Below are 11,811 nucleotides of genomic sequence, written 5' to 3'. Positions count from 1 at the left end.
GTATTTAAATCAAAACTGTAAAAAAAAAGGAACAGAACACACGAAGGGCAACATTCCGATACATTCAGAAAACAAATTTAAAAACAAAACCACAAAATAAATAATTCTCCGTTTACCTTGTGCTGATTCACTGTTTTTTTTTTTTTTTTTTTTTTTTTTTTTTTAATTACCAACGTCCCTCTTCAGGACAGGGGTTCATTCTACTGTCGAAATATACAATACATAATTGCTGCATAAATAATTCAGATTTACAGTCGTCGATTATATTTTAATGATTAAAATAGGTTTGTGGCCATTTTTGTTTCCTTCAAATCTATCATTATGCTGTTACACATTCCCAAAAATGTAAATTTGGGGCGAGATATGGTGTAACCAAAGAAATCAGTGTTTTTTTTATTTTTTATTTTCTTATTAAAGTGTTCTTCCTTGGATCCAAAGGAGGGAGAGCATTAAAGCTGTACTGTTTGCTTCAAGCCTTTTAAAAACTCTCAACATGAAACCAATCAGCTTTCTCTTTGTCAGTCTCAAACAGTTAAGATCCATTCAGACTGTTAGCCACATAAAGGCTACATGCCTCATTCTCTAAAATGCTGGTACACTACTACGGAATTCCCACTCTCTAATTGCTTTTAGTATAAGAAAAAACCCAGCAAAAGTTGGAATCTTTTTTCACAAACTCGTGCATTGTTTTTTAACAACTTTGAACATCGTATTCTGTGAAGAAAGAAGCTCTCCGGTACCCAGGACCTGCTGACTAGTCTTCCCTACCATCTTACAATTCAACGAGCTCTGGCTTTTTTTAAATGACTGATTGGGGTGCAGTTTTAATCCCCTCCTAGCTTGTAGTAAAGTCCCTTGGAGGTTGAATCACTATTGGTAGAAGACAGGGATGCTGTTGTGTGCAGGGGGGTGGGATTAAACCTTCCAGAGGAATCAAAAGCCACTTAACAATACAGTAATCAGCATGTTTTCACTCTGAAAAGCCCTACATTTTCCCATTTAGAAAACACAGAGCATTACCCCCTTTCTGCTTCCCCACAAAACCCATTCATTTGCTGTTTTATTATATGGATTATGCCGATGTGTTTTGTGCATCCCACTGCTTGGCACACAAGGGCCAAGGTGAAGAAGTGCCTATTGCAAAGTGGTAAATGGAGTGAAGGGGACACCCACAGCTTTCGGCCCATTCCACAACCACAGAGGAATTTCCATTTGTTTTTTGCTCCTTGGGATTTAACCCCCGAGTGGCTTGCGTCCTGGCATTCACATACTTCCACACACTGCCTGTGTAGGTATCACAAGACCATGTGGGGAGGAAACACAATTGCAGTTTCTTTCATCGCCTTTGTGTATTGAGAGATTTTGTGGGAAGTCTTGTGTTGACATTTGCAGTTTGAATTTTAGGATAAAGTAACTATTGTGGTTTATTAACGGCTTAGTGCTGCACACAGCTTTAAAATGTTTTTTTATATAATCCCACGGTGTTAAATTTTATCAATGTATCGATTTGGAAAACTGTAAAGGCTGTAACGAAGCTTGAGCAAGTCATTACTTCAAATTTAGCAGAGAGCAGGACAAGAGGCCAAAAATGGAAGTTGAGTAAAATTAAGTTTAGAAAAGAAGTACAGGTTAGCTGGTGAAGTAGTACTGTGTAAAACAGAAGGCACATTCAAAAGGCCTTTTAATTTGGCCATATTGCATTTGAAAAACAAAGATGTGCCAAACAACCTCTTCTTGTTTCTAACATTTATTATGCTGACATGGCACCTTATTGTATTGTATTACAGCAATAAAAAGTAGTTGGATATTATTTGAAAAGTTGAACACTTGGACACCCGTGTCACTGTCTCATTACTGTTTAGAAATAAGCCACAATGAAATCATAGGTTATAAAGATGTTACTTAATATTCTATTTTCAATAGCATATTTTTTCTAGATTACAGATCTGTGCACGCATACAGTGCTAGGTTTTGCATCTTGAAGTATTTCAGTCAGATTCCTTTCTCTAAATTATTTCCATGCCACATGCTACATAGAAGCAGGATGCCTAAAATGAAGAGATAACAACAGCCAATTGGACAAATAATTGAAAACAGTTACTTTTGTATAAACACGTAACTGATTGTTTCCCATCATCGGTATACCAAAATCTATTTGGGTTAGAGATTGATTTTATCAATCTATACTATTCCTGTATAAGCCACAGCTGGGTTTTTTAAGTATTTTGCAGCACTGGGGAATCACCCTGGATTGCATCACCCACCTACTGTAGCTATCCCATGATTAACCCAAAAAATACATTATTGATGCAATCCATTAGATTCCTGGGTACTGTAAAATGCTCTAAAATAATGTGGTTAGTCTTATCCCAACAGGATATGGTGATCAAATCAATATAAATTTTGTTTTAACAAAAAACATGTTATGCAAATTACATCACTGACATGTATTCTGCCACATATAAATGCTGCATCTCTCTGTTGTAAGCCAGTTTCCACCATATTGGGCAAGTTAAACAAAACGGAGAGATTTTAGAAGGCTAGTAGAAAGTAGGTGCTCATGTGCTTCAGTATCAAAGACTGCGAAGAACACGAGTAATGACTGTATCAGATGTTTTGGAGAACATCTCTGTAGATTTCCACTCCTATCTTCCACGAAGGAGTCGGCAATCATGGACAATTTGTTGTATGTCCCTCCAGAACAATTTTAACACCTTGTGGATGCCGAATCAGTGCTGCCCTGGATGCTCATTGATAGTGTTATGGCAGGTGTTTCTACATTTCTGTGCAACTCCTGCAAGTTTTACCAAGGCTGTCTCAGTTACAACTCCTTCCCCAAACTTGAACATACTATCATTCTGTTTTAAGACACATGGAACAATGCATTATGTATGCAGTTTTATTTATTAGTTATAATGAGGAAGACAAAAAACAAAACTCCTTTTAACAAAGCTAATAGAACCAAGCCTACTAAAGTAGTAAGCTTTAATACAGCAAACTGTAAACATGAATAATTAACACCAGAAAAAAAATGAAAAAAATTCTCATCTGCTTATGAAAATAAGAGCAAGAATTCAAAGGGTTCAAATTCATCTACTTGCAGCCAAAACCTGAAACTATTTTTTATATATTTTAGTAAGCATACAATTTTGGCCTTTCTTCAGGTCAAGATCACAAAACTCTCCAGCATGATTTTTTCAGAAAGGAAAAACACACCTTTCTGACTAGAAATAAACAAATCAGGCATTTAATTAAGGTGATTGTAAATTGTCTGAAGATGTTTCTGTTCGGTCTTAAAATTCTAACTGGTGTGTTTTCCTTTCAGAAAAAAATATAAGAATCTGCTGAGAATCTGACACTCAAGTCTCACTTTGTTTAAAGGTGTAGCGTCCTGTACAGGTTTTTATTTAGTTAATAAAACAGTAATATTTAATAAAAACAAACAGCAAACTTTTTTTCTTAACAGATCTTGTAGGTAGTATTTATCACCTCCGACTGCTGCAGCAGGAGCATTCTCACTTCTGTCCCTGAAGCTAAGAGTACCTCTGGGGAATGTAAACATACTGGACTGCAAGGTCAACAAAGTCTGCCTTCAGATAAAGTCAAGTGCACAGAAGACTAACCCATGGAAGAAAGCATTAAACAGTCAACTTGAAATTCTATTCTAGTGTGAAACGACACACACTTGTTTGAAACGGTTAATTCTCAGCAGTATACAAGTGAATGCAGATACAAGTAATAAAGTGATCTTCTTGTTAGTCTTCTTCAGGAATAGCGGACAGGCGGCCAGGTCTTGTCAATGTACTGGTGTTTGTGTGGATGCCTTCAGAGTAAAAAGATACAAACAAAACATAAAAAAAGAGAAAAATCATCTTGATTCCGACTGCTATTATCTGCATTTAGTATAAAAATAAGACAGGTAAGATGGGATTTCATTTAGTTTGTAAAAGTGTAAATGGTGTACCTATACAAACGTAGTTGGAACAGGGTGCACACATGCAAGTTGGGAAATACTAAACGTTATACAATTAGACCGAAGTGTAAGAGTCTAGCTTAACATACTAGTTGTATATTGTTTTCCACTTGAAATCTTGTAGATCTGTCCTTTGTTAACACCAGAAGTTTAGAATGTGTACTAGAAGAAATGCTTATGGAATCTATGCCATTTCAATATGCCCTTTTAATCTGAAACATTGGCCCTCAATGTATCTATGAGCACAATTATTAAACGGCAATTAGCTACACATGTCATTTTACTTTTCACCTTTCCTGTTCTGTTGCTCCAACATAGAATTGTAGTAATTGTTTTCTGAATCTGAATCCACCACCATTATCTGTGCCTGTAAAATCCTAGTTACTGGCTCCTTTATATTTGAACTTCCTGATTCCAAAGAAATCCCATATACCTGTACATGGTGACCTTTCAACTCTGCTTGCCCCGTAGTAATAGTAAGAAAGGTGGGGTCAGCAGAGTTGAAAGGTTACTGTGTCATGCATGCTATGCCTTTTTTAAATCAGGAAGTACTCAAAAGGAGCAGGCAACTAGGATTGTACAGGCACAGCTAATGCCAAACATTGTAAAAGGAAACATGAAGGGGCGCCCTGAGTGGCTCATCTTGTAAAAGCACAGCCATATGGTGTGCAGGGTGTCATACTGTCAGGGGAGCTCAGGTTCACGTCCTGGCTGTTCAAAGTCGCTGGTTTTCATTGGGGATTCCAAAGGGAGCGTTGCATTGGCTCTGGCACTCCCGTGGGTCAGGGAGGAAAAAAACATCTGGGACTGTTTCTCTTCATCGCGCTGTTGCGAACCCTGCTGGCCAGGCGTCTAGTGAGCTCAAGCGGACACCTGCAGGGCTGGACTTTGTCCTCCAGAGGTCGGTTGCTCGCTGACATTCACTCTCGAGTTACTGGGTGAAAAGTGGAAGCTGGTTTGGTCAAAGGACGCCCATTGAACCTTCAGTTCTCCTGAGCTGTGTGGGGAATTGCTTCGGTGAGGGGAAAACAATTTAGGGCATTGCAAATTGGGGAGAAAAACAGGGACACTAAAAAAATAAATAAGTTAAAGTGAAAATAATTAAATGAAGCTACTTACCCAGTAAAGTGACTACTGAGATTGTTTAATGAAAAGTGCTTGCATACAGTATTCACACATACTAATCACTTTATTAGTTGACTGTGGTTAATTTAATCTTGTTTAAATCAATAATTTTTTAATAAAGTAGTTGTCCACGGCAATCTCATAATGAAATGTACTTGACTATCACTGTTTTAGCATAATCCATGCACTACACACCTGAGGTCTTGAACCTGCTTAGCACCTAAAGTTTCCTGCCCAAACAGGTATCTAAGAGGAAAATATAATCGATAACTAAAAAAAACAAGGAAATAACATTGGTATGTAGTAGTGTGAAACTAAACCAACCATACAGGGGTTTAGATAGGAATAAATAAACACTGACACATAGGTTTTCCAACCCACTAGGAGATAATACTGTATGCCTACACTATTCTTTTTCTTACATTTTAAATGGAATTTAATTTCATACCCAGTGTTGAATTCAGTAAAGCATTGTCATTTTTAAAAGGCATTTAATACTGACGACTGTCTAGATGGCAGTGATAGCTCAATTGCTAGGTTCAAATGCCACTGACATTTAGTTTCTTATTTTAAATGTATTACTTATATCATAGTAGTCATAGTGCAGCACCCTCCCTTATTTTTCATATGAATATATATAATGTCAAATGGAAACAAGGTCCTGATAATATCACTTTGGTTAATGACACACTCCGCTTAACATCAAGGAAATGTAAGTGATTTCTACTCCACTTTCGTGATACACTCGTTGCAGTGGTCTTCAAAGTCCCGGAAGCAGCGCAACACTGGCTGCAGGTCAGGGTCCCGTTGCTGCAGCCTCCACTCCGGCGTGGTGACTATAGACAGCTTGCTGCAGGTCACATAAGTCGCCTGGGTCCCCCTCTTTGGCTCCCGGTCCTCCCCTCTCTGCCGCTCCGCCAGTCAGCTCCTGCTCCCAGGTCTCCCGTCTGTTGCAGTGGCTGCAGCCCTCCTCAGCGCAGGGATGGCACTTCCCAGCCGTGTGTTGGATCTTGTAGTTGAATGATTGCAGTTGTTCAAGCCAGCGTGCCACCTGCCCCTTTGGTTCTCTGAAAGTCAGCAGCCACTGGAAAGAGTCTCTTCTTTTCGCAGCAACCAGTGTACGGGAAGTGGGCGATGAAGCCCACAACTTTATTATTTTTTTTTTTTTACAGGCACACAGTGTTCCAATGGGTTACTATACATTAAATTATTTTTTGACACATAATTTGCCATTAAAAAAGCAGCACTAAAACGGGTAAAGCTATATGTTATATTGTTGCTTAGGGTGCTCACCACAATTTAAAACTATTTTGTGGTCCTTAACTCAACAGGACACTTATTGGCACACAGTATTTCAATAACTTACTAGAGTACATTTTAATAGGAGGTTTTGGCACAAACTCTGCCAATGAAACAATATGTACTAACACGAGTAAAGCTCTGTGTTATAGTGTTGCCTGGGGTGCTCCCCACAATTTAAAACAATTTTTGGGTATAACTCAACAGACCACTTATTGGCACAGAGTATTTCAATGAGTTACTACATTTCAATGGGAGATTTTGGCACAAACTCTGCCAATAACAAAATATTTACTAACGGGTTAAACTATATGTTATAGGCAACTACTGTATATGTAGGCAACATTATAAAATATTTTGGGGCTTACTTTTTAGTTGGCACAGTGTTTGCCAAAAAGTACCATTATAATGAATACAAAGTGATTGGAATACTGCATGACGATAAGTGCCCAGTTAAGTACCCCAAAATGCTTTTAAATTGTGGGGAACACCCCAGGCAACATTATAACACATAGTGCAACCCGTTTTAGTGCACCATTTTGTGTGCCAAAAAATCCCACTATTATGAATAGTAACTCATTGAAATACACTGTGCTAATAAGTGTACTGTTGAGTTAAGGACCCCAACATGCTTTTAAAATGTGGGGAATATCCCAGGCAACATTATAACACAAAGCTTTAACAGAGGGAATATACATTACATCTGCATACACATGTTCATCCTTATTAAAACAGGTAAATCATTAAATTTCATGAAAATATATATATCTCATTAAAATATTAAAGTATTTTCTACCCCATTTGTGTATGTGTCTATATATATGGTTTTGTTTCGTGCTACTATAAACCAACATTATTCTCATGATTTTTCGGTTATCGATTAGGTCCCTGTTGGCAAAAGTAACTTAGCAGTGCCTAACAAACCCGGCTCATCACAGATTTTTCATGTTTCTTTCTTGATTGGTTTCAGCAGCAGCTGCCCGTCCCTCTCCTCCACGCCAAACCCCATCTCTCTCAGCGCTGATTCATCTGCCACGCCGCGCCGCTCCATTGCCATCAGGATCTCCTGGTTCTGTTTGTTCTGTTCCAACACATTCCTGACGGCAAACACTGCCCACTGATTAATGACTGGGGTTCCCGGTTAAGGAACTAACCTTTTGTTACATTGAAAAAGCTTAAAAACAACTGACGTTTGCAAACGTCAATCTGATATTTATATAAAAAACAAACCACTCCAAATTATTTGCTTAACCTTCTGTGTTTAAGGTCAGTTAAAGATCCCTTTCTTCCTCTCCATAATAAAACAATGCCAATAGACACCCACAGCGACGTCACAAGACATCAAGATGCTCGCTGCAACTGGAATTTTTTTTTTTTTTAAAAACATGCCACGGAGCATCAACAAACACACATGAGACAACATTACATCATGCAATTGTCTACCAACTAATTTGTCTTGTGGCGAAATGCTGGCGCGTAAGATGACCCTGTGATACATTCTGTATTTCTTTAATACTTACAGTAGGATTCCTGACAATCTCTTATATTAAAGAAAAACTTCTGAACGGAGGAATCATTGCACAGCCCCCCAAAAATATAAACTCTGAACAGGATTTTCAATTCTAAATATCTCAGTCAGGGTAAAACATTGCACCCCAGAACAGTGTTTATAAGAAATACATTACTTACCTTTACTGTATCCTATGTATCCATATTGCAGTTTGTTTGTTTTTTCTCAATATAACACATCATAATTAAGAATGTGATTTTTGTCCAAATATCTTAAAATCAAGGCACAGTCACGGCTAAAAATAAACAATATGATATTTAAAGATTTGTGTAATGTATTTAACTTTTTTTTTTTTTTTTTTTAAACAGTACCTTTTTAAACAGCAGTAACAGGAATATGCTTACGTTTTAATTTTAACACGTATTCTTTGTCCTATGTAAAAAATAATCTGAACACAAGTTACATTTTTTTAAATAAATGCTCTTGTTGAAACTGATGTTTATTTGAACCCAGCTGTGGTTTTGTTATTACAAGATATACATTAAAAGTTCACATTTGATGCGACATCTGTCATCCCTTGAGCATTTGTTAAGATTAGAAGGATAATTCTGCATCTACACTGTTGACAGGTACTATTACACATCGCACAGGGCAACTACTGCAAGAGCTGCAAATCTGGGTTTCATGCTTCTCCACAGCTGTAAACCATCCTCCCTTTAGGTTTTGCATTATCAAGTGTATGCAAAGGTACAGTTTCTGTACAAAAGGCTTTGGTTAATTTGAAGTTTGTTTCTCAGTTAAAGCTGCTTCCCTCGCTGTCAGGAAATTGTTTGGGATATTACTCTACTAGTTGCTTTGAACTTAAATTTTGCCACTTTCTTTATGGTTCTGTGTCAGTATTCACCTTTATTTGATGTTTTCTAACCACTTTAACTCTGCACTGGCGGCAATTCAAAAGAGGTGTACTGCTCATTTTCTATTTTTGCACTTTCTTAAAAATATGTGGTACTTAGAGGTCAATTTGATCAACTTAGTGTATACCCCCACTGGGATAAACAACAGCTGAATTTTATTAGAGCATTTTACAGCACTGATGAATCACCCTGGTGAATCAATAACCTATATAAGTTATATTAAGTTAAATTGACCCATAGATCTTCAAATACATTTCATCAAATCAAAGGTCTAGTATTTTTAAAGACATGTTACTTAAAGGTACCCGCTTGGATGTGCATGGTGAAGTTGTCTGGTAAGTCATATCTGGAACGTGGGGGTTTTCGAGTGTTGCCGTCAGGCCAGCCTCAGACTCTGTCTGTGCCACCAAGTAATTTCCTAGCATGGTGCCCCTAACCGCCCCTTCCATGCATCTTCAAAACAACTGCACTAATGAAAACAATTTTAGTGTTGCCACATTTAGGATCGGTGACGTCACTGCTATACCACAACACACATTCCCTGAATGGAAACACAGAAAATGGGAAAACACCACTTCACACATAAACATATTTTTCAATTTATAAAATGTTGTTTACTGAAAGTTGATTTAATTTTAACCCAAAATGTAAATACAATGATAGCACTTTATGATGTCTAGATACAGTATAAGGATAAAGTGCAATGTACACTCTCTACTGGCTGTCTTGTATTAGGATGCCTGCTGAATAACAACTGATTAAAATAACACTTTGTGCTAGGTGCTCATTTTATCTGGGTTTGAATCCGGCGTATATTACACGTTAAATGAGTTTGGTGGTCCCCACTTTAGTCTATATTATTTCTGTTGGTTTATTTTTTCTCCCAGCAGTAGTATATAGATCCACTTCACTAAAACAGTAAAAATACAGAAGAGGTATCTAGTTTAAACGTGCCCATGCTTCAGTCTAGTTTACTACTACTAAACATTAAAACATTCACTAAACTCAGGGATACACCAGTCATTAACCCTATGCTGTGTGTTTTGTTTATTTACTTTGCTGTTACTTGAACATTATAATTTTAGTATTTACTGTATTGCTTATGGAAAATGAGAGGCAGTGATTTAGTTTAATTACACTTTTTCAATTATCTGTAGACGCAGAAACCCCAGAGGAACGTTTGAGAGAGATAGAATTTAAATTGTAAAAATTGACAGAAACCTTCCAAGACACATACAAAATTATTTTAACATTAAGCCTATGTGCAATTTCATAAGTATTGATAAGGAACCTATGAATGTCCATGGGGATATCTGCAACATGTAGGTCTTTTAACACCTAAAATACTTATTTGATCCTTTTTAAATAGTGCTGTCCAGCATACAAAGGATGTGATGAATATTTCATGAGCTGTCTTGTTAGCATGCTGTGGCAGGCTAGAGGCCTACAGGAACTGAAGTGGTACAAGAGATTAGAGTCTGAGCTAATATTCCCATTACCCTCTTGTTCCTCTGTCCAAAGAGGTAAAATTAAACATATTCTAAAGTCCCTAATCCCACCAACACTTTAAGCACTTAAAATGTATACTAAGCTTTGCAATGCAGGCCTCTGAAGTTTCCATAGTTACAGCCATAATACCATGGGCCTGTTTGTTGCAAATCTACATAAAGAACAAATGCAACTGACAATGACATGATTAAAAGAATTTCTTCACAAATGCTCAATAAGTGTCAGCTTTTGTTTTCTTGTTTTTTTTTTTTTTAAAGATTTAATACCTTATATTAATTCAACTAAGAGGCTTCATTTAATTTTAAATGGAAACCAATTATATTGAGAGGTTAAAGTGAATTAATGATTTAATTGATGGGATTCATCAATGATTACCTTAGAAACTGGGTTTTGTGTCGGCCAACAACAGAAGCACTTATGACTGAAACAGAAAATAAATACAAAATAAAATGTAGCTTTTCTCAATTATTTATTTTAATTATGTCTAATAATGTGCAGATTAGATCAATAAACACAGAGGCACTTTATAACCCACGGTATTTCATGGTCCTACTGCTTTATTACCCATGGTATTTCATGGTCCTACTGCTTTATAACCCATGGTATTTCACTGTCCTATTGTTTTATTAATTTAGACATAACATTTGCAAAAACGGCTTGTGTTGCAAGAACCTCTTTTTGACCGTCATTTGACAGTATTCTCTAAATACTCCAACACCAAGTTCATACAAAAATAATGTATTAGCAAGCAAAGTATAAAATACTGCTGTGTATGACAAGATGCAGCAGACGGGTCACATTTCCAAGCTCTTTAAAAGGGCCACAATAGGCAGCCAGAATTGCACTAATTCGATGCATCAAGTCTGCAAGATGTTTAAACTGATTTAGAGGGATATGTGACCAGTCTGTTCCTTTTGAGAAATTGGACACAATCTTGAAAACACCTGCAATATGTAACAATATGTATGCATAGTAATGTATCCCTAGCATGCATTCTACAATAAACAGGCACACAATTACAACTGTTATTTTTACTTATAGTAAAGCACTACAGAAGCTCTCAACGGAAGGGATGCTCAGCTTATGATAATTTGACTTTAATATTTGTTTGAATGAATAACAATAAAAATAAATAAATACAAAAAGCAGACTTTGAGAGTAGCATTCAGATGAGGTTGGGTGCCAGTAGAGTCTTACCACACACCACTGTGACACACATCCATTCAACACAAGCTTTGGTTTTCATGAAATGGTGGTCATGGCAGCTCTCCACCCTGTACAGGACTCATACAAACTACACAGACCCAGGGAACCTTCCTTTCCTATGTGGACAAAGAGTAAACATATGGAGTCAACCCACGACAAGGATTTAAAGAGGTTTCCATGCATGACAAAGGAGGAATCCACAAAAGAAACCAGACCCACAACAAGCAGACACACACAAACAAACACAGTCAAAATTAAAGGGTGGCAGACATTTT

At 37.1% G+C, this 11,811-nt stretch overlaps 1 protein-coding gene across 5 annotated transcripts in view; it reads right to left on the bottom strand.

The window, feature by feature from the left end:
* Nucleotides 1-2,885: 2,885 nt before the first annotated feature.
* Nucleotides 2,886-11,811, bottom strand: part of atxn10 (ataxin 10) — an 82,108-nt gene continuing 73,182 nt past the window's right edge. For 2 of the 5 annotated variants that reach the window (XM_058986329.1, XM_034033064.3), the window contains one exon: nucleotides 2,886-7,525. In XM_058986329.1, coding sequence (XP_058842312.1) covers nucleotides 7,341-7,525 — 185 coding nt within the window. In that variant the 3' untranslated portion in view covers nucleotides 2,886-7,340. Of the gene's footprint in view, nucleotides 7,526-11,534; nucleotides 11,653-11,811 lie in introns of those variants that run through there. The other 3 variants (XM_034033065.3, XM_058986328.1, XM_034033068.3) reach the window with 3 other exon arrangements.

The sequence above is a fragment of the Acipenser ruthenus genome, chromosome 14, assembly GCF_902713425.1.
Source record: "Acipenser ruthenus chromosome 14, fAciRut3.2 maternal haplotype, whole genome shotgun sequence".
NCBI lineage: Eukaryota > Metazoa > Chordata > Actinopteri > Acipenseriformes > Acipenseridae > Acipenser > Acipenser ruthenus.
The sequence above is the reverse complement of the archived record's forward strand: the minus strand, read 5'-3'. Positions and strand labels throughout refer to the sequence as shown.